At 38.0% G+C, this 26593-nt stretch overlaps 1 protein-coding gene across 2 annotated transcripts in view; it reads right to left on the minus strand.

The window, feature by feature from the left end:
• The window catches only part of RELN (reelin), a 455662-nt gene that overhangs the window by 187153 nt on the left and 241916 nt on the right, over nt 1–26593 (minus strand). For both annotated transcript variants that reach the window (XM_008149850.3, XM_008149843.3), the window contains exons 10-11: nt 25552–25792; nt 8126–8271 (exon numbers count right to left, since the gene is read on the minus strand). In XM_008149850.3, coding sequence (XP_008148072.2) covers nt 8126–8271; nt 25552–25792 — 387 coding nt within the window. The remainder of the gene's footprint in view (nt 1–8125; nt 8272–25551; nt 25793–26593) is intronic.

Consider the following 26593-nt stretch of genomic DNA (forward strand, 5'->3'; position numbering starts at 1 on the left):
GCCATCTCCCATTTACAGTATTTATAAAAAAAAAGTTCTGTCATTTCGACGTATGTACATATGTGCTTTATGTTTTTTATTATTTATTTACCCACAAGTAAAGGTCAGGAATTGTTATCTTTCTTTAAATTTTTTTTTTACTGTTTCACTTCATTACTGCTGTGTATGTGGGCTCCATGCAAGTGACATAGGTGCTTATGTAGGTGGGTTCCAACTTACGGAAAAAATTGCATTACGTCGCGCCATAGGAATGGATCTCAGACGTAGCCCGAGGACTGCCTGTATATTATTTATCCCACTTTCTGGGCCTGAGGAATTACATTCTCAATTCTCTAATGCCCCTGGATATGTTCTAAAGCACAGATAACCTCAAGCTAAGGTTCTGAAGGTGTGAGAGTTCTGCTCTTGCTTCACATAAACTCTTAGATATTCAGGACTGTTTGGTGGCCAGTGTTGATGAGGTGCACTACCAAGGAGGAAATATGGAAAACAAAGACATACGAAGTAGGCATATGAACATTTTGGTGCTAGCAACCTACTCTGACATTTTCAACAGGAAAATCCTATCACTGGCTAATGACCCAGGAAGTCAGGAATCAAAGCACTTCAGAAGAATTAATATTTCAACCTCTTTTTCCATTTGACTTCAGTAAAGAAGGTCCTCTCAGCTAGGGAGCCAGTTGGAGGCTCATATGGACAGCTGGTTTGTAGAGGGGGAAGGAGCAAAAAACCAATTCAAGAATGGCAGTGCCAAGAACATAGATGTTGTGCAAATGTGCTGCAATTTAAAAAGGATCTACAATTCATATGAAGGAGTTCCAGAACAATTTTTAGCATACGTAGCTAACATATAGAGATTTTTTTAATTAGAAAAATTACTATTTATACTCTTTAAAAATAAAAATAATTTGCTTAAATAGAAAGCAATGTTAGAACCCAGGTCAAAAACAAAACAAAACAAGTAAGAAGTAATATGTGTCTTTTAACAGTGTGCAACAAGTTTACGCTGATCCATTTTAGCACCTTCAGGGTTTTAAAAATATCCAATTATCATTTTAACTAGTATTGTCTTTTTTCATAATGACCTACTTATTGGTTTATTTAGGGGTTTCTTGGCCTTTTTAATTCTGTTTGTGTTTCTTGCATATATATCACTAATAAATATGAGCAAATTTTTTTGAACACCACTTTGCTCATATCCCATTACTGATAGTAATTATAGTTAGGATAACAACTAATTTCTAAGTTTTTGGATAGCTTATTATGTGCCATACATTGTGCAAAGTGCTGCAGATATACTGTTGCATAAAATACCATTTTTTTGTTAATCCTCACCCGAGGATACTTTTTCTATTGATTTTTAAAAAATACATTTTTATTTCAAAGAGGAAAGGAGAGAAAGAGAAAGATAGGAACATCAATGATAACAGAAAATCATCCATCAGCTACCTCTTGCGTGCCCCACACTGGGGACTGAGCCTGCAACCCGGGCATGTGCCCTGACTGGGAATCGAACTGTGACCTCCTGGTTCACAGGTTGATGCTCAACCACTGAGCAACACTGGCCAGATGAGCTTATTTGTGCACTACTCTTTCTTGAATCTCTCATCTTCCTTTAGAGTTAATATCCAGGCATACACCTTCCAGTAATTCATTCAGAGAGGTTAAACTTTCCGAACCTTATGCAATTGAAAAAGGTTTTCATTTTCCCTATGACATGAATGATATTTCTCTGGAGAAGAATTTTATGTTCTAAATAATTTTCTCTCAGAAATTAAAATAACTTCTTCATTTTTTAAAACTTATGCTTAATGCTACCAAGGAAAGTACAATGAATCTCAACTAGAAGCTCTTAGGACTTCCTTTCTTATCAGTACTCCAAAGTTTGTACTCAGATGGTCTAGAATTGGGTATTTTTCCATTCATTCTGCTAACCATTTTCATTTAGAGGTTTTTTGCTTCCTTCTTCTTTCTTAAATCTCAGGAACTTTCCTTCAATAATAAATAGTCTTTGAATATTCCCTCTGATTTCTCCTTCTGGATGTCCTATTATTTCTAATGTTAGAAGTCCAACTATTTTAATGTTTAATTTCCCTCCCCCCCCCAAATAACTTACATCTCCTTTTCTTTTATCTAATGACTCTAGTTTTGGGAATATCCCAAGACTCAAATGTCCAACTCATTAATTTGCTCTTCATTTATACTGATATTCAGGGGGAGAAAATTCTTTAAGTTTGTTTTAACAATCATAAAGCTTCATTTCTCACATATTATTTTTTGTCCTTATAAAATCTTTTTATTTCACAAATGCAGTATGACCACTTATCCCTCTGAGGATATTAATTATACTTCTCATAAAAATCTTCATTTGTATAGTCCGCTACTTCTAATTCCTCAGCTCTTAGTTCTTTAGTTCGGAGTTGATTTTACTCAGATTTGACGATTTTTGGGTCATTTGCTTAAATTTGTTTCTACTATTCTCTCTTACTTGTGGAGCCTTTGCGCCCAGTGATGGGGAGGCAGATGTGCCCTTGGCTGGAGACTGCCATGGTGGCCCTGCATTCCCTTTGAGGTTTCCAGCCACCTGACATTGCCCCGCTTTTCCATTCCAAGGGTCCACATTCACTGCTTGCTCACGGGGAAAGACCCCTGCTTGGAAGTGGGTGTAGTGAGGGCTCACCTACTTGGCAGGTACTACAGCAGTACCTCAGAATCCCATCCTGCCAAAACCGGTTTGGCTCAGTGGATAGAGCGTCAGGCCTGTGGACTGAAGGGTCCTAGGTTCGATTCCGGTCAAGGGCATGTGCCTTGGTTGCGGGCACATCCCCAGTGGGGGGTGTCCAGGAGGCAGCTGATTGATGTTTCTCTCTCATCGATGTCTCTAGCTCTCTATCCCTCTCCCTTCCTCTCTGTAAAAAATCAATAAAATATATTAAAAAAAAAAAAAAGAATCCCCTCCTGCTCTGTGTCCAGCATCACTGACCTGGAGCAGCACTGGGACACCCTTGGTAGGGTCTTTTTCAACATGTGTTTTGGGCTACAGTTTCCTCCTTCCACCAAACCCCTTCCTCCTCTCACTTTCTTTTGTGTGTGTAATCCTTCCTAATTCTGGTTTATAGTGTTATTATAAATTCATTTGCTCATTTTCTAAATATGATTTTTATTGATTTTAGAGAGAGAGGAAAGGAGAGGGAGAGAAATATCCATCGGCTCCCTCCTGCCCACCCCCTACTGGGGATCGAGCCCACAACCCAGGCATGTGCCCTGACCCAGAATTGAACCAGTGACCTTTGGTACATGGGACAACACTCAACCAACTGAGCACGAGCATAATTTTCTGTAATTTCCAAGGATTTGGGGCAGGTAGGGAAGACTGGAACATGCTGTTTTGATTCAATTATTCTAATATTCATTGCACTTGTAGAGTTGCTCTCTTTAACATGAATACTCCGGTGATGACAAAATAAAGATATTTTAAAAAGGTATTTGGGCCCTAACGGGTTTGGCTCAGTGGATATAGCGACGGCCTGTGGACTGAAGGGTCCCAGGTTCGATTCTGGTCAAGGGCATGTACCTTGGTTGCAGGTACATCCCCAGTAGGGAGTGTGCAGGAGGCAGCTGATCGATGTTTCTCTCTCATCGATGTTTCTAACTCTTTTTCCCTCTCCCTTCCTCTCTGTAAAAAAATCACTAAAATATATATATTTTTAAAAAAGGTATTTGGGAGTGGGGTGGGAGAGATCAACCAAAGAACTTATATGCATCTATACATACCCATGGACACAGACAACAGTGTGGTGAAAGCCTGGGGTGCGGTAGGGTGTGAGTGGAGGGGGTCAGGGGGAAAAAGGGGAGCATCTACAATATTTTCAACAATAAAGATAAAATTTTTTAAAAAAAGAAAAAATAGTATCTGAATAGTAAAAACATACAATGTTTGCTTTTGGAATGAAAGACAAGTATACAAATTCCATATTATAGTAATGCATTTTCCATAAAGCCCCCACCCACCTGAGGACAGCCTCGGCTAGGTAAGCTATGGTGGTTGCTAATTAAATGATGTGTTTGTAAGGTTAAGCCACAGTTCATAAAGACTGGCATAAATTAGCAGTGTATCTATTAACGTTTCTCGCTTGCAGAAGAGCAGATGTGTCTTCTTTAGGGAAAAGAAAAAAGACTTTAAAATCCCACTTTGAAAGACTAAACTCAACAACTGGCTTTGGGACAGCGTTGTGATATGAAAGGCAAACCGTTCTCGCATCCTTGTGATCTAAGATCAAATTCTTGGATTCAATGGTCGGAAAACAGGGATATTTGTAAAAGTGGGTTCCAAAAAATGTCATAATGGCTTAGTAGTTCCCTTTTTTTTCTTGCTATTCAGGTGCAAGGTTTCAAAATATTATTAGAGAGAACCACATCTTTTATTTTCTCTCCCATATTTCTTATGGGAGGAAAACAGTTAAAAGAGATGAAAATATTATACTCATATAAATAATTTAATTTTAAAATTATTTAAAAACCTGACCTCAAAGCTACAGAATTAAATCAACTCAATTGGTTACTCTAAATATCATCTGTTTTCTACCTACTTAGGCAGGTGAGCTTATAATGACAAATTATGTGGGCAGAGATGCTTGAGGAGAACGAGACAAATATTCTGTAAACCTGGCTGAGAAAACAAAACACATCAAGAATTTCACTACCAGAATCCTAATCTATTTTCCTTTGTCAGCTTTTACCATAGGTAAAAATGCTTCACATTAATTTGATTTTGTGACACAATTTTCCTCCCAAAGCTATGATTAAAAATTATTATAGCAGCATTCTTTCCTAGACCAATCAAATAGCATTTGGGACTGGGAGGGTGCGGGGAGGGAGCACACACATCACTGTAGACTAAACCAGCATTTTTATCATCACCCCAAACGCCGAATATGCTAGATCCTGTCATTATCCTTTTATACCTTTACATCATAATGCCTTCTTAATAACTGAGCACCAGATGGGAGCATAGTGAGGTAATTCTGGGTGTGTGGCCTGATATCCTGGGGGAAGAGCTCCAAATAAGCCACGGTGTGGTGTTAGAACAAACTACTTTTAGAACTTAGGTGATTAGTTGTGTGCCAATTAGAGCGGCACAGGTGTTTTTGTCAAGCACATTATCCCATGTTATTGGATAAGAAACCTGCTGACAATGCCATAGCTTGAAAGCATCAGCCTCTGAACTGTATGTAATCAATCCCTGATACATCCTTAGTCCAGAGGAATGTCCAAAGGCATAGTTGAAACCACCGAGTCACAGAGGGAATAGAGATTACTCTGATGTTCATCTGTGTCCATACTGATTTTAGCTTTTTTTCTTTTTAAGGCACATATACTTTTATTTTTTTATTTTATTTATTAAATTGATAGGGGTGACATTGGTCAACATGAACATATAGATTTCAGGTGTGAGTTTCTACGTTACAAGATCTGTATATTGCACTATGTGCCTATCACCCAAAGGCAAATCTTCTCCTGTCACCTTATATTAAGAGCCCCTTTTTCCTCCACCCCCTTCCTTCTGGCAATCACCATATTGCTGTTTATGTTCATGAGTTTCAGTTTCATATCCCACATATAAGTGAAATGATAGAGTTCTTAGGCACAAATACTTTTAGTTCTTTTTGTTTTGTTTTGTTTTGGAAGATTATTTGGTTTAGCCATGGATTCTCTTGTATCATTAGTGCTCTGTGAACATGGAATGTCTGATCTGTTAATTGACATTTATATATTACCAGATGTTTTTGGACCAGTACATTAATTTTTAAAAATGTTTAATTTCTCCTAATAGCAAAACAATTGCTTTCTAAGATTAATTCATGAATGGGTTTTTTTGTGAGTTTATCTCCACTGTTACTAGTAGAGGGGATTTCTTTTGTTCCTTTATAAACAGGACTTCATGATACTACATGCAAAAAAAAAAAAAAAAAAAGAGGAAAAGGGAACTGTGGGAGATAAAATAGGTAAAAATAAAATTTCTTTCTCCTCAAAACAGTAAGAGTAAGTGGCATTGCCCTGGCCATGGTGGCTCAGTGACTGAACATCGACCTATGAACCAGGAGGTCACGGTTCCATTCCTGATCAGGGTATAAGCCTGGGTTGCGTGCTTGATCCCTGATCATGCAGGAGGCAACCGATCAATGATTGTTTCTTATCATTGATGTCTCTATCTCTCTCCCCCTCTCCCTTGCTCTCTAAAATCAATAAAGATGTGTGTGTGTGTGTGTGTGTGTGTGTGTGTGTGTGTGTGTGTATTTAAAAAGAGTAAGTGGCAATGAAGACTAAGTTTTACTGGAGACAGGAGGGAGAGGGAGAGGGAGAGGACATGGTAGCACTGAAGATGAAAATTGCTTCTCTGCTTTACTGGGACGAGGGCTGGGTATCACTGAGATGTGGCCCTCACTGAAGAGGAAGACTCTTCACTGCTGGATGAGTGGCCTAAGCTTGGAGAAATGAAGGAGTGGAGATCAGCAAATCTCTTCTGCTTCAAAATCTGGGACCCCCTCATAGGCAGTCAAACTACATAATCAGGAAGAATATTTGAATTGGTCTTTGTATCGGGGTCAGAAAGAATGCTTTGCTGGTGATGGATGCTTTATCTCCAGAAGGTAGGTAAAGATGCCTTGCGTACGTTGTCAAAGTTCTGGGCCCCATTAGAGCCCTTTGGTCTGTGAGGGGCGTGGAATGAGCCCTGTGTAGTGTAAGGGTTACAACAAAACAGCAGCCTAATGCCTGAGTAGATCCTGGAGATGAAAAGAGGAGCAGCAGTTGCTGGTCTCTCAAGGAGATAGTGGAGTGACAGGAGCCTAAGAGAAGAAGGAATTTGTGGACTGAAGGCCTGAGCATCAGTGCTAGGCCTATAGAGGTCAATGGTAGGCCCCTGAAGGTGTGGGGTCCCTCAAAGTATCAATCTCCTTCAGAGGCCTAACCCTCCCTGGTGTCACAGACTTCCCTGGGGCAAGAAAGAACAGCTGTAAGCCACAACAGAAACCTAGCTTTCAGCAGTAAAAGACCCCGATGTGGCCCCAAGGAGTAGCAGCAGCAGTGGCAGCTCAGGCTGCTGGTCAGATTTCCCTCTTATTGGGCCTGAATGCACTTCCTGGGCAATGCACAGGAAGTGGGGAGCCCAAGAGAGCAATATTGGCCTTCTTGCCACTCAGGCACTTAGATGTTCCATCCAGTTTTGATTTAACTTGTTGTGAACAGAGAGACATGACTATATCTCAGATGTGTTATGGAAAAGCTTCTCACAGTTAACAATCAAATGACTGCTGTTTCATATTTATTATGAAATTACATTTAGTGCTATTTCATTTATTCTCATTGTAGTATTAGAAAACATATACTAAACAATGGGACCTGGTGTACTGATTACATGTACTTATTGCAAAAACAAAGCTAGGTGAGAACCAGAAAATTTCTAGATTTTCTTCCCCACTTACACTACCTTATAAATTTTGATTTTCTGAACCTATTAATATTTTTAAATGTGAACTTATGAAAATGCTGCTTGATTAATATGAGATATCTTAGAACATAGGACCCAGAAGAAAGCACATATCTCAGAATGGCCAGAAAATAGTGCCACCAAAACACTCTCATATCTTCATTTCTCTTCTACTGCAATCTCAACCCCATATTCCTCCTTTACTAATATCTCAAAGATAAATTTTACCCCCTCAACAACTTTTAAAGATCAGAACCATCAAAAATCAGATAATCGCATTGATAAACCTCAGATTTCATGGAGACAACTGAAATTCTCAATATAATAGTCGTGAAAAGATTTTATATTCTATACAGATTGAAAAAAATACTTTCTCCCAGTAAAAACTGAATAAACAAAGATAAAATATGAGTGTTTCAACTGAAGATAAAAGGTATTTACAATCACCAATTTTTAATATGCATAAAAATAGTTGATTACTAATAAAAAATATTTAGGTTAAACTTAACCCTTATCTGTTCTAAGAATCATCAGTATTGATTTAGCTATGCTTTGCTATTTAACAATATGCATTAAAATATGTGAGTGGAATAAATGTAAGTGCTCTACACAGCATGGGAGATAACAATTACTTACCCTGTAGGTTGGCTCTCAAATTCTTCTGACCACTGCTCTTGAATATCCTCTGTAGAAAGATCTACATCCCGGGTGGTTGCAAAATTAAATTCACTGCCTTCATTTCCATGGAAATAAATGGAGTTCCCATCTGACTGACAGCTATGCTGTAGATAAAAAGAGAGCATGGGGTGGCTGTTGAATTGGTTTTGTAGCTGAATCTGTCTTACTGATGTATAATTAGAATTTTTAGAAAAGTCATTATATTATTCCCTCTATGATGGACTCTCAAGTCAAAAGAGCTTGTTACCTCTTTTTTTTGTCTTGTTAATTCAATTACAGTTTCTTTCTAACTTATTAAGTTATTATAAAAAAAGGAGTCAAGAGGCCATTTGATCTCTGCCACCTCAGCCTTCAGAATGAAACAAGAATATTTTAATTGGAGTAATTTCCCATCTTCAGCATAGTCCTTGTTGTAGAAATTAAGTGTGATAATGACTTGTCATATATTTTCAATACTGTGGTTATGGGCTAAATTGCACTGACCTTTTCATTATTCCATATAGTTCTAGCTTGTCATTCAAATCTTCCACAATTTGTCTGTAAATGGGATATGAGTAGACTAGCCAGCTAATCAAAACATGGAATATAGAAAAGGTCAAAGTAATCCCTGATATGATCATATATTCTCAGCCACCTTTTGAGTAAAAGTTTCTGGCCAGATCTAAGAAGTGCTGAGAAATCATAAACTTTGTTATTCTCCAAAAGAACACTAGTTTTACAAAAAAAATTTCTTATAATAATTTTTTAACATTTTTTCAACTTAAAGTGAATAGTCAAAGGCAAGAGCAAACTCTGGAGCTGAGTAAACTGAGTATTTAAAAAATGTGATAAATTTGCATTAATAATTCCTGGTAACAAGTTATATAGAGAGAAATGCTAATAAATAAAAGATCAAACATTCTTTTATGTTATATACATATATTTTTAAAATGAAATAGATGTGAAGAGAAGTAGTTGGGCAGAAAATATTAGTTATGCACAGTAAAAGTAAGTTCTGTAGGGCAAGGATCATGTCCATTTTATTCTGTGTTGTAGTCCATGTCTTAGCACAGTGCTTGGCAAATAGTAGGAATTAAAATATATCTAGTATTCTTTCAACAATTAAATAAATCAATGAGTGAATGATACGGCTATGCCTTTTCAGGTATTAAATTAATCTTTCATGGAGAACTCAGTAATAGAAGAGATTAACAAAGGTACTGGGAGAAAGGGGTTTGTAATGAAGTGATATAATATATATTCTTTGCTCTAAAAAAAAAAATCCCAGTCTAGGTGAGACATATCAAAGATAGGTCTCAATGCCAGGCAACGTATAGTAAGTGCTGATGAGTGAGAGAGGGTAGAAGTCACTGTATCAGGGGGCTGGTGTAGGTGAGCAGGCTTCATAAATGAGTAGGACTTCAACAGCCTTTAAAATAAAAACAAAATCCAAGTTGGATGACAAATAAATGAATGACAAAGGTGATAAGTAGGCATGATTTTCAGAATTACACTTTAGCCTGACAGCAAAGGATCTTAAATGGTAGTCTAAGAGATCTCTACAATATTCTGTTGGCAGTGGTAGTCTAGAATGGAGGAATGATGTGAGCAAACAAATGTTTTATGACAATTAAGCTGGTTAATGCTGGTAAAATCAATTGGGGGAGGATTCAGACTACTACACTGAAAGAGTAAATAAAGCTTTCAGAAGCTCCTGTAAGTTCAAAAGAGTCAAAAAAGCATATGATCTTGGGGGAATCACCTCATAGCACATCCATTGGATCTTATCATCTTAGATATACTGTTGTGTGTGGAATGTATCTCCTGTCAGAGAATCTTCTTCACAACACAATGAATACAGGTTATTTATAGATTCTAAACTGAGATCATTACATGCAATCTTTAACCCACACACATTGATCAAAACCAGGATTCTGTTTTATTTAACAGTAAATAGAAACTGTTAAGCTATGAAAAGCCGAAGCATCCTCCACTACTGTGCATCCCGTAAAGACAATAAATGCTAAGTAGAATAACACAGATAACTTCTTTAATAATAAATCCACTGAGCTGTAAGTTTCACAGTTATCTTCACATTCTGGAATCCTGAACAACTGTGGCCTATGTTTATCTGGAAGCAACATAAGAACTTTGATATCAATGCAAACAATACATTGTCATTAACCATGGGAATGGCATACATAAAATCTTATACATGTGAAAATGGAATAATTTATATTACAATTTAAAAGGATGTATTTGTGTAATAAAAACAATAACTAGCTTAACATAAAACTTTGGTCATTTCTGGCTAAACATCAATTTAATTTTTTATTTTTTTTTCCTATATATATAAAATCCTCACCCAGGATATGCTTGTATTGATTTTGGAGAGAGAGGAATGGGGAGAGAGAGAGAGAGAGAAACATAGATCGGTTGCGCCTTGACTGGAAATTGAACCCACAACCTAGACATGTGTCCCAACCAGGAATCAAACCTGCAACATTTTTGGTAGACACACCAACCAATTGAGCCACCTGGCCAGGGCAGAATTGTTTAATATTTTAAGACTCTGTGTTGTACATAATTATGTTTCACTCCTCCTCCAAATTTATATTATTAACATATCTAATACATATTTTAATGAAATTGAGGTTGAAATTTTATGTAAAAGATGAAACCATTATAAAATTAGCATGCTGTTAAAGTTGTTTTACAACATTAAAATGTCTTAATGTTTTGGGAAAATAAAGTATATTTAAATGATCTTTATGTTAGTTATTTTGCTGTTACAAAACATTTGGTAGTTTAATAGACCACTTGTAATTGTACAATTATTGAAAATTCTCTAGTAAATATATACTTTTGTCACTATAACTGCAATAGTGCCAGCACAGGAAATACAAGTAATATTTATCATATCAAGTATGAAGAAAGCAACCTGAAAAAATGTAACACTCATTTTGAATAACCAATTTTCATACTAGTAGAATCTAAAAATTAGCATGATCTGTCTTTGGCAAGTTTCCCTGAAGGATAAAATGGTTTAGTTTTTGTAGTTTTATTATTCCTATAGGGAAGAAACTGTTCTTTACCAATCTGTAGTAAAAGAACAATACTTAAAACGGAATCTAAATGAAGACACACAGGGCAGTGGTTTATGTCAGTTAGGGTTCATTTTGGATGGTAAACACCCTAATCCTGTCTGTCAAGTTTAAGGGAAGAGTCACAGTTAGCTTTATTATCCCTCCCAAGTAGATCCAGTGTCCTTTGGGTGTGGAGGGAAAAGGGTATTGCTTTTTGAATATTCTCTTCTTCAGTCTTAGTTAGTTCAGTGCCACATAATCAAAGGAAGGGTGTGACACACCCAAAGTAAACAGTGGCCTTTCAGGAGGAGGTGGCTCAACCTTCTCCATCTCACAAGTTAGGGCTGCCATTTCCTGGGTGGCAGGGCCTGCAGATGAACTGAACTCACACAGATGGCTTGCTCTGCTCCCCACCACACTGAGGAGATCAGATATGATTTCTGCCTCAGCCATTCTGAGTGGAACCCTATGTTTTTCAAGTTTGAAGTAAGGGTGATGTGAGCCGGCAGGCTAATATAAGGACTACTAAATAGGGGATAGTCTGTAAAACTGGTGAATTCTTCAAACTTTTGAGCAGGAATGGGCCACCTGAGAAGCTGATTAAGTATAGGCCCTATACTTAAGAATTTTGCGAAGGGTTGGGGCCAGTTTGGGGTTCTCATTTCTGAGGATTCCTAAGACAATTACAAAGCAAGTTAGAGTTTCTTGTTTGTTTTTTAAAATATATATTTTTTATTGATTTCAGAGAGTGAGAAAGATAGAAACATCAATGATGAGAATCATTGATTGGCTGCCTCCTGCATGCCCCCTCCTGGAGATCGAGTGCCGCAACCTGGACATGTGCCCTGATGGGGAATCAAACTGTGACCTCCTGGTTCATGGGTCCACTGAGCCATGCTGGTCGGGCTAGAGTTCCTTGCTAATTCTATTTTAGGATTGGTCCCAGATGGCTCAATGTCTTAGAAATGGTCTTGTTTCCCAGATGCTCTCCAGACTGAGAATTTATTCCTAATGCATTTGGATTGAGATGGAGTCCCTGGCCTCTGTGTGTTTGATATTGCACCTCTGCATCTGATGGGACTCCATGGCCTGCTTGATTAGGTAGGGGTTGTTGGAACTTTCTCCTAGAATTTACCTTAATTAATTTAGCACCTAAAGGAATGAAGCACCTGAAGAAAACAAAGAACTGGAAACCAAAAATAATCAAGATGACAAGAAATGAAAATTCAGTTACTATGCATCAAGGAATTTGAGGATTGGAGTCAGAAGGCATGTTCCCACACATTTCTCTGCTTAATGGCAACATGGTTTTGTAAAAGTCATTTAATTCTTTTTGTCCTATTTCTTAAGTTATAGAATAAGACCAATAATATCTATTTTCTAGAGATGATGTTAGAAGCACAAATAATATTATGTGGAAGTGCTTTCTTAAAACTCTTCAGTGTTGTAATAAAATTATTTTATTTCTGAATATGTGCATTTTCAAAAAAAAAAAGACATTATATTCCAAACTTTTAGTAATAGTTGATAGTGAAATTGAAGGCTATTTAAGTCTATTTTTTTATTGAGAGAGAGGAAGGGAAAGGGATAATGATATAGAAATATCAATGAGAGAGAAACATCGATTGGCTGCCTTCTGCACATCCTCTACTGGGTATTGAGCCTGCAACCTGGGCATGTGCCCTGACTGGGAATCAAACCAGTGGCCTCTTGGTTCATGGGTGGATGCTCAACCACTGAGCCACACCAGCCAGGAATTAAATCTATTTTTATTGTGTTTCTCATTAGAATAGTCATTAAAATTCTTAAGATCAACTTAAAACCTTCAGTAAAATATAAATGAATAGTTCCCACAATACAATATGGTAGGCACTGCATATACTCATTCATTTTTAGTGCAGATAGACCATCAATTAGAAATGTAAAAGCCCTCCAAATTCTGGCAGATTACCAAACATTCTTCTGAGACAGGAAAACTTAATAATGCAAGATGTCTGTTGCCACTTCTCTTACAGATGCATTGTATAACATCAATGTACTATGTTAAAATCCAAACAAAATGTGCATTGAAACTATGAAAAGAATTCCAGAAAATTGCTCTCAGTGATTTTAATAGCCAGCTGTTTTTGTTCAGCATTTATTCAAACTCATGTCATTTATATGAAATAACAATTAAAACCTAGACAACTTTAAAAGACAGTTAAATGATCTCTTGTTATGTTAAAAACAACAATATTTTGGAAGTCAGGATTATTTTATTTTGAGTATAGTAAAAAAATCTATCAGGTTTTCTTGAGAAAATGATTATAAATAGCATGTGATGTCCTGAGTTAGAGCTTTTGATTGTGATGAGTATATATCAGGTAACTAATTGGCATTTATTCTGGGTAAAATAAAAGTATAAATTTTATAGATGGGCTCCAAATATTTCTTTCTATATCTAGCCCTCCTAACATACATTAATTATAATTATTTTGATTTTGTTGCATTATTTTTGCATTGACCAATGACATACACTTGATACTTTTAAGTACTGAAGATATCCAATTATTAAAAATTCCTTAAATGAAAAAAATTTTAAAAGGCCCTGCAGGGTAGCTCAGTTAGTTAGAGTGTTGTCCCGATATGCCAATGTTGTGGGTTTGAACCTGGGTCAGGGCACATACAAGAATCAACCAATGAATGTATAAATGAATGGAACAGCAAATCGGTATCTCTCTTATTCTCTCTTTCTAAAATCAATAAACAACAAAAAAATCCCTTATGAATATGAATCATAACCACATAGCTTAATTTCCTAGTTTTATAAACTCATGTAAATTTCTTTACTAATTTTGATACAATTATTTATGTTATGGCATTATTATGCCATCATAAGCAAATGATTTATATAGTTTAAATCTACATGATAGTCTCTTAATAAGTGAAATGATAGCTTTGGGATGACAAATTTTCCTTTAAAATTGTTTAAATGTACACTTAAATTTTTAATAAATGGCTCTGACTATTTAACAAAATTCCATAAACATAGTCTTTGTATTTGTCAATCAAAAATATTTTCCTACTTTGCTGTTATATGGGTTTCCTTTACTTGAAAAGCAGAACACAGTGTAACTAAGTGACAAGAATTTGCCATTCAGAAAAGCATCAACAGGAAACATCAGTGCAAATTCCTCAATATAACAAGTCCTTGGCCGCAATTCAGGATAGCATTTTTCTAAGGTTGTTCCCTATACGCTGCTGAAAATGTTAATGGCTTCACCTCTGTACTTGTAAAAGTACTTGCAATCACCTCCACCATAGCTTAATTAGGTTTCTATCAAAGATGAACACTAAGGCACCTCTTAATATTATCTCCCCGGGGTCTAATGGCCCTGATGATTCTTTCAAGCATCTGTAGCCTGGCAATTTATTTTTTTTACTATATATCCTTTTTGTTGAAATGAGTATATTGGGCATTTGGGCAATGCCAGCTTGCAGAGAGCTGGTGGCAGATGGAATGAAATCTGCCTGGTATGCCTTCCCTCCACATGAGCAGAGAGCCATCCATTTCCTCCATTAAGGAGTTGTCACTCAGCCCACCCAGCTGGAAGACCGTTTTTGATAGCCAAGCTGGCTGGTGGCAGACAATTCAGATACAAAGTGCACTTTAAAAGGAAGCTAAAACATCATTTGTAGGAAAATTGAAAATGCATGGCTTCCACCACAGCCAATTTTTTAATGACTGTAATATTTTAAGTGATTATTTTTTGCCACTTCAGATTGCTCCTTAGAGAGGAGAGGTTTTTTTAATTAAAATCTAGGCAATGCAAACAGATGAGATATGAGGAGCAGAGAAAAGAGAAATAAGATGAATAAAATTAATTAAAATGGCATTGTTGGCAGAGCCATAAATTAGCCACTATGTGACTGGAAATAAACTCATATATTGTTGTAAGAGTTTCTGGATTGAAGTGAGATGTGTGATTGGAAAGTGACTGACTTACAGCCTACATATCATTGTGTTTCCTAAGCCTTTCATTATGTTATAGCTTTATCATCTAGAAATACATATCTCCCATATCTTTGTTCAATGGCCTTTAAAAGTGCAGGCTTTCATATTATTTAAAAAGTCAAAGTAGGAAGAGAACACTTTCCTTCATGAGGCAAAATGAATTTGTCATTTTTTGCACAATTTCTAGGAAATTTAATGCCAGTTAATAAAACCTTGGCTATGAACACAGTCCAAGGGCAGGAGGGCTGAAGTACATTTTCTCTAGTCAACACAATGGATGCACCCGCGGAGAGCGATTTGTCGGGAGCTTACGGAGTATTTTTTTCTCATTATTTTCTGGATTCATTAAGCATTCACATTTGAACCACTTTATGCTAAGATTCATAAAGGTTCAATTTATGGTATATTTTGTGACAAGTGTATAATTACTTGGCAATAGTTATGACAACTCTAAAATGGCAATAGTGACAGTTTTGAATTGGAGTAATGAGAGGAAGGATAACAATGTAAAATTCCATAGGGCAGTTGTTAACCTTGTTGATGGGGATCAACTTGACTTTCAGTGTCTGAGGTTTTCAGACTTGCCTCCTCAAATTAAGGCCAAGGATACTAACCACAACATGGAAGGCTGCAAATACTGAGGAATAAAGGGCCTGGCTTTATAGTAAATATACTTGGCTATGAAAATGAAAGCTGTTTGATCTTGGGGAAGCTACTTGGCCTCTCTGAGCCTACTTTTCCATCTGTGAAATGGGTGTAATTGTGATGGTTAGATGAGATATTATAAGTAACATGCCTACTAAAGATTGGTGAATCTTAGGATATCAGTAAATGTTATTTCCCTCCTCTTTTTTGTATCATTTTATTCATTCATTTAACAAACCTTACGTTAATGAGTGTCACTATACTGTCTAGGTACAAAGCTGATGGAAAAATATTACTACTTTTTAAAAAAATATGTTTTACTGATCTTAGAGAGAGAAGAAAGAGAGGAGGAGAAAGAAATATTGATGAGAGAGAGAAACATCAATTGGCTGCCTCTTGCACGCCCCCTACTGGGAATCAAACCCGCAACCTAGGCATGTGCCGTGACTAGGAATCAAACTCGCCATGCCTGGGATGACACTCAACCAACTGAGCCACACTGGCCAGGGAGTTACTATGTTCATTTGTGATTTTCATATAGAAGAAAATAAATTTCACTTACCAATTACTGTATTAACTTAATTAGTTATTAATGGTGTCAGCTTCAGACCAAAAACAAGCAAAAAATGGGTACATTAGGCAGAGAGGCTCTGGGGACTTGTTTGAATAGTTATTTTCAATAGAAAGTATCAAGATTATTTGTTTCTGTGCTTATTGCCACTCTCATCATGGTGATTTGGCTCAATTCCATGTTTCACTAATGCTATTCCACATTAATTACTGTACAAATAGGCTGCATTGAGGGGAATTGTGAAAAGCACACTACTTACATTTAACCCTTCATCCCCAAAGTACTCTTATTAGCTTAACAAATTATATTCTGGCTCATTCTACAATATCATGTACCCAGCTCTTGGGGGAAACATGACAATAACAGCAATGCAATCCAAAGTGAAGAACATCCCAAGCAAAGGGAATTTAGGTAGACAGCATGCAATTAACCAAGCTGGAATCTGGCCAGGAAATCATAGTTAACATTCCGATTCTTAATGGAAAAAGACATGGGAACATGAACTAGCTACAAGTCTTACTGAGCTCAGGTTTATCCTCATTAGAAAGCCAGGACTCCAATCCCTCAAGTTACAGACCAGAGAGTTTCCAGTACAATGACTTGCAAATCACATTTTTGGAAAACATATCTGATTTCCTCCTGTTTGTCCTTACACTCTGAAAAAAAGAAAATCATTAAATGAATTGTTGAGACCATTTTTCTGGGGTGCTCAATTTCTGGGCATTATTGCTCTGCCAGGGGATTATATTCCCAAAAAGCATGTTTAAAAATGAATTCTGCTTTGAGTGTGATCATCCCTTTCACTATTTGTCTTAGATTTTTTTCATTAGCCTCAACTTGTATCAAGTCTTAAAATTTTCAGGCAAGTTAATTTACATGTTTTCATAATTTGGATGTAATGACTTTTATTCTCCATTAATGTTTCAACAATTTGTGACAATAGTATTAGACAGGTGGCAGCAGAAACCCAGAGTGAAAGCTTTAATTCTTATATAGGACTGGAGATTTGCGTAGTGTCCACTGGGACAATGAATTTGGCAAATGCATAATGTATAAGAGCTATAAGAAAATTAATAAACTCTCCTGTTCTAATTTAATGCTTCCCCTAATGAATTGTTGATTTACCTAATAGTTGTTGTCTTCATTAGGGCCTTCGATGTTTGTTAAACTAGGAAATTTGACATTATTGGATATTTATCAATAATTAATGTAGGAGAGAGGAAGCAATCTAGTTAACTGAAAGTAGTAGTGGAGAGAAGGTTAAGATCTGACCTGTCTAAATTCCGTATACTTAGTTACTCCAAGTCCTTGGCATAAATGTGCAAAATTTAATAAATTACATTTTAAAGGAACTTCTTTTGAATACATGTGGTCAAATCATAGCCTATTATAAAGGACAAAACTTTATAACAGACTCTGACAGTCAGCACTGATTTACTTCTCAATATAAGTTCCCATAAATGTGTAGAAGAAGAAATCTGGAATCCCTTGCTAATAACACTAGGAGGTAGGATAATAAACAGAAAAAGATTAGCAGGTGCAGGCACAGCAATCAGAGTGGGAAGATTTCTTAAAAATAAAAAATACAAATAACAGCACCTATCTCATAGTGATCTGCATTTAATCTGTGGGTCAATTCCAGACTTGACAGAAGCCAGTGATTTATGCCTTTGCAAGCTGAGAGTATCCAGGGTAGCTGAGCAGATATCAACATTTATTAATGGTGAGTGAGCAAAGCACTCCCTCTCTCCCTAACAGACACACACACACATACAGATATCAAGGAGCCATAGATCATCCATGCTTGCAAAATACAGATTTTAACTACAACTAAAGATGAGAGTGAACAAATATACCAAAAATAAATAAATAAAAAATAAAAAATAAATAAATAAAGCAGCTGCTTGACCAATATTCACCTCCATGGCATGTTGATCCATTTGGGAACTCTGCTTCATGGGGAGTTGGATAGATTGAAGGATGAAGAAAATACCCTACAAACTAAAACCTGCGCACAGCTCTTCCCTAGCCATTTGTCCCTGGGTTCCTTCTGAGTACCTCACTGATTTTTGCAGCTCTTCTCTTTGATGGTGAGTCATGGAAAGTAGGCAGCTGCAGCAGTTCCAAGCTAAACCTTCAAAAACCTACATTTAGTGTTTTTCTTTGAACTTAAAATTAAGGATAGTCTCAGATTGCAGGGTGTGTCTGAGGAGTTGGAAAGAGATGATTTGATGGACTTGTCCAGATGTTTCCAGACTGACTAAGGAACATTAAGCAGTAAACATCTAGATACTCAATGTTCATCTGCTATACATGTAAAACTTGGATGATAGGGTCTTTCTCATAGTGTTGGCACCTACAAGCACTCATAAAATGGCATCATTATTACTATTTATACTATTCCATCATTATCATTTACCACTATGATTACTATTATTATTTATTATTATCCAGTATCCATGCTACTGTAAGTATCATTCCTGGATATGAGAATCCTACCCAAGATGAAACACTGATTCTCGATACTATATGATTAAATGGAAGGAGCCCCGCAAAATCACTTCATTTCCTTTAAACTCTGATGACAAAAACCAAGACCACTGTCACTGAGTTGGACACCAGAAATTTCCCTGAGATTCATCATTTTCCCACTTCCTTTTTTTCCCCTAGGACACTGAATTGGAACACCTTTCTTCACTAAATTCATTTTTTCCTTTTTCTTTTTATTAATGTAAATAATTTTTAATTTTTAAATTACAATTGACATATAATGTTATATTAGTTTCAGGAGTACACCCCAGTGACAAGATTACTCTACCCAGCAAAGCTATCATTTAGAATTGAAGGACATATAAAGGGTTTCCCAGGCAAGAAAAAGCTAAAGGAGTTTCTCACCATAAACCAGTATTACATGAAATGCTAAAGGGTCTTGAAGAAGAAGAAGAAGAAGAAGAAGAAGAAGAAGAAGAAGAAGAAGGAGGAGGAGGAGGAGGAGGAGGAGGAGGAGGAGGAGGAGGAGGAGGAGGAGGAGAAGAGGAGGAGGAGGAGGAGGAGGAGGAGGAGGAAGAAGAAGAGATAAAATATATGAACAATAAAATGGCAATAAATACATATCTATCAACAATTGAGTCTTAAAAAACAAAACAAACAAGTAGAACAGAAACAGACTCACAAATAGAGAGAACATTTTGATGGCTGCTAGATGGGAGGGGTTTTCGGGGGATGGGTGAAAAAAGTGAAGGGATTAAATATATATTTGGTCCTGGCTGAGTAGCTCAGTTGGTTAGAGCGTTGTCCCAATATGCCAAGGTTGTGGGTTTAATCCCGGGTTAGGACACATACAAGAGGCAACCAATGAATGCATAAAGAATGGAACAACGAATCGATGTTTCTTTCTCTCTCACTCTCCCTCTCACTCTCTCTCTCCAAAATCAATCAATCAATAAAAACCTTTTTTTAAAAAGTGCAAATTGGTAGTTATAGAATAATCACGGGAATGTAAAGTACAGAATGGCAGCTATGGTAGCAGTAGCTATTCTCACGACTACAAATGAACTGGCAGAAATCATATAAAACAGTTAAAAAAAGAAATATTCTGTAAAGGAAGGCAAAATCATCACAACCAATAATTAAGACATGGGACTCAATATTGAAAGGGTTGCAGGCCCTTTGCCGTGCTAAGCCCACGATCTGCTTACTCTGGGAGATTGCTAATGAGGGAGGTGCTCTGAGAGCTTTATGACTTGCAGCACTGTATTTATTGGCAGTCAGAGTCCCACCTACTTGGTCATGAACAAAGGGCTGCTTAGGGATTTGTGGGAAATAAAATATCATGATGGTAATTAGAAGCATAAGAATATTATGTGCCTTTTCTTCCACATGGGCAAGTTCTCTGAGAAAACATTGGAAGATGAGTCAGGCAAGGCCATGAACTTGTGAGGAGAATGGAGGAGAAACACAGATGGTTGTATAGGAAAAACATATCAATTCTGTAACCTCTTACAGCCCTTCCAAATAAAAAAGCACAACAAATCTAAGGCCAGGTTCAGTGTTAGAAACTGGTACTGTTATACATCTATTTCATATTAATTACTAAAGAGCCAACAGATGGTAATAGCTTTCTACCAACCCAGGGCAGATTTAAAGTGGTGACCTATAATTGCAATTCCCCAGATCACATAAAATCCTAAGTTAATTACTCTATTTGGTCTTATATCATTTTGCCCTACTTTAGATAAACAAGGACAGGCTCATATGAAATGGATTACATATTCCCCCAAAAAAACTGAATAAAGAAGAAATCTAAAGAAGGCAAGGAGAAATATGTATGATGAATGCCAGTGACTCATTTGTTCCTTTCTTATTTGACCTGACTCTCTCAAACATTATGTTCAAATTCATCAGCTGGACAGTTTGCATACTTACTACTCTCTATTCTCTTGTTTTGTAAGAAGTAACTACTCTCCCTCCCACTGATGGATCCAAGGTGACTGTTTACCACAGACTAGGCTTGGGCCTGTGCACACAACAGACAACCTAGTTTGTCTAAGATCCTGCCCCTGATCTACTCTGTAGAGGAGCAAGAAGCCCTCAGCAGAAAGAGGTTGCAGTCATTAGCCAGAGGTCCCGGAGAGATGCATGGGAGGCATCCCCAGCTTTGGAGAGGAGTGGGGAGATTTCCAAGGAGCCTATTGGTAGGTTCAAGAGAGAACCAGCTTTGATCATTTATCAGGATCAGGGATTAATACTTTTGGCTTACAACAATATCTGCATCTTTTCTTTTCTCCTTCCATCAGACCCAGCCCTGGAGGGTTCAGAGGCTGAAACTTGTGGTGGATGGTAAGGAAAGAGAAGGACATGACCACTGCCTCCCTCCCCACCCACTGCAGTAGACCTAGGCTGGAGGAGGGAGGAACTATGGATGAAACTTGAGGTTTGGATTGCTACAGTAAACTAGTCCTATTTGTTTTTAAACCAATACTGTAGGAGACTAAAGTGATGGGATGACATGTGTTGGTCTATCAGCTGTCTTAGGACCTGCTTTAGTTTTCATGCAAAGAAGGCAGAGATGAATCTGAATGGTCACTTGGGAAAAAGAATGGATCTGTTTTCTACAGCCTGGCCCCACCCCAAGTCCTCTTTGTTCAACCTAATGGTTATACCAGCACAGAGAGGAGAGAGACATTAACTATATAAAACTTCACATGGACAGACATCTGAGCTGGGTGGGCCCTTGCGGATGCTGTGGAATTTCCAGGCAGAGAAAAAAGAAAGGTGGGAAAGCATGTATAAAGGGGTGAGGGTGTGTAATTCTATGCTGTATTTGTGAGGCTGGTAGTCAGTGGGGCAGATGAGGATGAAAAGTTAGGTTGGGCCTAGACTGGAAAGGGTCTTGAATTACATGCCAGGGAGTTTGGTTTGTATCTTCTAGGCCTACACACGTCTTGAGTATGGAGGGAACATGATGCCATATTAAGGAATGATGCTGTAGTTTTTGTCAGTGGCATTCCTTTGTATGATCCTTGGCTTTTAACATCCTTGTCAGAGACAGTCTGCTCCCATTAGAAGGCTGACTTCTTTCTTTAGTGTCCCACCATTCTCATTCTATTTCATCTCCCAGGCAGGTTACTGAAAATGCCTCCTGCCTCCCTAAGGAAAATATTTTAATAGTCCTGTCTACTTAAGTTCACTTTAGGTCAGAAGTCAGTACTTGAGATGGACCCATAACTAGGATTGTGAAAACAAAATCAGCTACAGAAGAGAAAGAAGAGACCAGTGTTTGGTCTGAACTTACTAAATTCTAATGTCTGAAAATCAGTCATCTGGAGGAAGGAACATGCAGGGTTAATGGAATAAAGTTGAAGCAAGATAAATAAATATGAAAAAAGCAAGAATCTTTTCACCTAGAGCCAGAAAGTGATGGGGAAGAAAATGAAAATTTAACAAATGAATGTTGAGAAGAAAAAGGAAAAACAGAAGCACATCAGTTTGTATTTATTACATATAAGCAAAGTTATTGGTGACAGATCAAGGTTATGTCAGATTCCTGTATTTGAATCCTGGATCTGCCACTGGTGAGAGGTATATTTTGGACAAGTTACTCAACATCTTTAAGTCCATTTCAACATCTGTAAAATGGGGTTAAGATAGCACCTTTCTTATAGGTTTATAAGGATCAAATTATATGAGATGATATATATATATAATTCTGTGTGTGTGTGTGTGTGTGTGTATGTGTGTGTGTGTATACACATGCCTCAAGGAGTAAGTACCTAGAACAGTAAGTACTTGATAAAAAGTAGACCTTTCTTTAAAAAAAGATATATTTTTTATTGATTTCAGAGAGGGAAAGATAGAAACATCAATGATGAGATAGAATCATTGATCAGCTGCCTCCTGCATGTGCCTGGGCATGTGCCCTGACTGGGAAATGAATTGTGACCTCCTGGTTCATAGGCCGATGTTCAACCACTGAGCCATGCAGGATGGGCAAAATTAGCTCCTTTTTTTATTGGACAAACAGAAGTTGGGAATGAGAAAGCAGAGAGGGTACCACCATAGACTCTGGGTAATTAATTTAAGGGTGTTTGGGAAGAGTTCAGAATAGAATTGCATGACTAAAATAGCAGATTGAGCCCTAGCCGGTTTGCTCAGTGGATAGAATGTCGGCCTGCAGACTGAAGGGTTCTGGGTTTGATTCCAGTTAAGGGCATGAACTTCGGTTGCAGGCTCCTGCCCGGCCCCGGGCCCTGGTCAATGCTAGTGCAGGAGGCAATCAATTGATGTGTTTCTCTCACATTGATATTTCTCTCTGTCTTGCCCTCTCTCTTCCACTTTCTCTAAAAATCAATGGAAAAATATCCTCAGATGAGGATTAACAAAAAATTAAATAAATAAAAGAAGAAAGAAAATAGTAGAATGATGGTTGCCAGAAGGGAGAGGGATTGGGAGGCTGGGTGAAAAAGTTGAAGGGATTAAGAAGTATAAATTGGTAGTTACAAAATAGTTGAGGGAATATAAAGTAGAGTGTAGGAAATATCAATAATCAATATATATAAAAAGCCAGCTAGCCAACCTCCTGCAGCCCCTCCCCCTGACGGCCCCACCCCAGACTATAAAAAAAAGATATATATATATATTTTTTATAGTCTGGGGTGCCTGTCAGGAGGAGGAGATGGCAGGGGCAGGGCCAGCCAACCAACCACCTGCGGTCCCTCCCCCCAGCTGGCTCCACCCCAGATGGGCCTCCACCACCCTGATCAGCCCGTGGTTCCTCACCCCATCCAGCTCTACCCCCAATCGGCCCCTCCACTCTGACAGGGGCAGGGCCAGCTGGTCAACCACTCATTGCCCCTCCCCATGGCCGGCCCCACCCCTGATCAGCCCCCAGCACCCTGATCGGACTGTGGCCCCTCCCCCCAGCCAGCTCTGTACCGATCGGCCCCCCAACACCAATCGGGAGTGGGGCTGGCTGGCCAACCTCCCCAGGCTCCTCCCCCGGCCACTGACCGCCGATCAGCTCCCCAAACCCAATTGGGGGTGGGTCGGCTGGCATACCACCCACAGACCCTCCCCACAACCAGCCCCACTCCCAATCGGCCCCCTCACCCCAACCAGGGGCGGGGCCCACCAGCCAATTGCCCATGGCCCCTCCCCCCAGCTGGCCCACTAACCTCCTGCCATCTCCTCCTCCCGACAGGCACAGCCCCGATCTGCCCTGATTGGGGCTGGGCTGGCCGGACCCCACCTGTGCACGAATTTGTGCACTGGGTCTCTAGTATTGTAATAACCATGTATGGTGCCACATGAGTATTTGAAATATCAGGGGATTAATTTGCAAAGTACATGATTGTCTAACCACTATGCTGTTCACCTGAAACTAATAAAAAATAATATTGAAAAAACAGTAGCTCTTATTAGACAAAGTGTATTCTATCTGTCCTTGACACCTACTATTCCCTCATATTCTTAATAAGTCTCCAATCTTCTCCATTCCCTTTCCTAAAAATCTCTCAAATTTGTTCACATTTTCCCATCCTGTTTGCGAATTCTGGCCAACATGATCTCCCATTGGACTGCTGTTATCAGCCTCCTACTTGGTGTCCCTGCATGCCTTCTCTCCCCATCATTCCATCCTTCATTCTCAAGGGGACAGTTCAAATTCAAATATGATTGTGTGACTAAATTGGAACGCTTTGTGACTCCCTATTACTTTCACCATGAAGTTCAAACTCTACAGGAACTTACAAAACCTTTAAGGTTTTGTCACTGGCCTTGTCTCCAGACTTAACTATCACAAGTCTCACCTTAAGAATCTGTTAGAAAACTATTTTGTACATTATCCAAGACCTTTGTTTCGTGTTCTCACTGTATGTCATTTCTGATCCCAGAAACACTAGTCCTCCCACCTGGCCAACTCCAAATTACTCTTCAGTCTCTGTCTGGATTCCTCTTCTCCCAATCGCCTTCCTAAACCCTCAAGCCTGCATTTGTTACTGTAAGTTGTACTTCCACAGCACTCACACTTTCCCAGCAAATTATAGCAATTATGCTATTTTGTATTTACATGTTGACATGTCTTATTGCCCACACTAAGTTGATAGCCACCTGAAGGGAAGAAACTTATCTGCCTTTTTGTGTTTTTACTCTCTAGGTTCAGTCCAGTACATGGCACAGTGAGTCCTCTAAAATACTTGTTAAATGCCCAGTGGCGTGGCTCAGTGGTTGAGTGCCAACCTATGAACTAGAGGTCACGGTTCAATTCCCAGTCAGGGCACATGCCCAGGTTGCAGGCTCAATCCCCAGTGTGGGGTGTGTAGGAGGCACCTGATCAATGATTCTCTCTCTTCACTGATGGTTCTATCTCTCTCTCTCCCTCTCCCTTCCTCTCTGAAATTAATAAAAATATATTTAAAAGAAACCTTGTTAAATGGATGGACAAATGTTTTTGTAACAAATATTTTCTATCCTTAAAAGAGGAGGTAACATAAAAACAACATTGCCTATTCCTTTACTAGTAGGTTTGGTAAGAATAGTTATCTTTGTGCAAATTGGCTTATTGAGCCTTAGGTTTTGGAGAAGAGAAAAAGGAACAAAAGAGCGATCAAACCTTAACTGTAGCTCCTGGGAAGAAAAGCCAGTTGCCCGTGTCGACGGGATCGAGACTGTCTTCTAAAATGACTTGTCTGTGAGCTGAGTTGATGACCAGGATGTTATCCAAGGCCCAGCAGGCTTCATACACTTCACCCACACGAAGGTTTTCCTGCTTCCACTGAAACTGGACGTTCTCCCCTTTGGCGTATTCAGGAAGGTAGAGGATGTGGATGATTGTGCTGACATTGGAAGGGGCCCTGGAACATATGGTGAGATGGGAATTAGTGCCACAGTCAAAGAACTTAAATCAACTTTGTTTCTTAATGAAGATTGTAGTTTCATTATCTTAAAAATACTATATACAGTACAGATTAAATACTCATAATCCCATAGCCCTTAAATCTTTTAGTGTATGCTGAATATTAAGGAGTTCATATTAAGTGATGACAGTTTAAATATTACATGTCTTCAAGAAGTTTACTTTTAACACAGGACAGGACTAAGCTAGTAAAGGAGTCACTGAAGAGACAATAGCACACACTTTCATGGCACCCCTAGAAAATCATGTGTATTCAGCACAGTTTATTTGATAATAAGAAGAAGAAAGGAGAAAAACTATACTTTGAAATTTTGCATCATTTTATAATCAGTCTTTACATAATAGATATTTTATTTCGATTAATCTGATACCTTTTTGTTTTATTTACATGAAATGTGAGATTTGCCATGAGAATTAAATGCTCTATAATTCTTTAAAATTTCATGCAGATCGATCTTTAATAACTTGATATAATTTAAAATTATTTTTATATTACATGTATTACAATCTAAGCCCTTCTGCTATATTTTTATTCAACATTTTATTCTACCAACATAGAAATCTGCTATAGTAAAGATTATTGCTTTAGCAAAAATTAAGTGTTACTAAATGCAAACTATTAGTGCTCTGGACTTACTATAAATCAGTTTTAAAAGGACTACAGAAAAGACATATTTTTCACTCACCAAAGCAGCACATATACATATATCTGTAAAATTGTCAGTATAGGTTATAGATG

Source organism: Eptesicus fuscus, chromosome 14 (genome assembly GCF_027574615.1).
Source record: "Eptesicus fuscus isolate TK198812 chromosome 14, DD_ASM_mEF_20220401, whole genome shotgun sequence".
Lineage (NCBI taxonomy): Eukaryota > Metazoa > Chordata > Mammalia > Chiroptera > Vespertilionidae > Eptesicus > Eptesicus fuscus.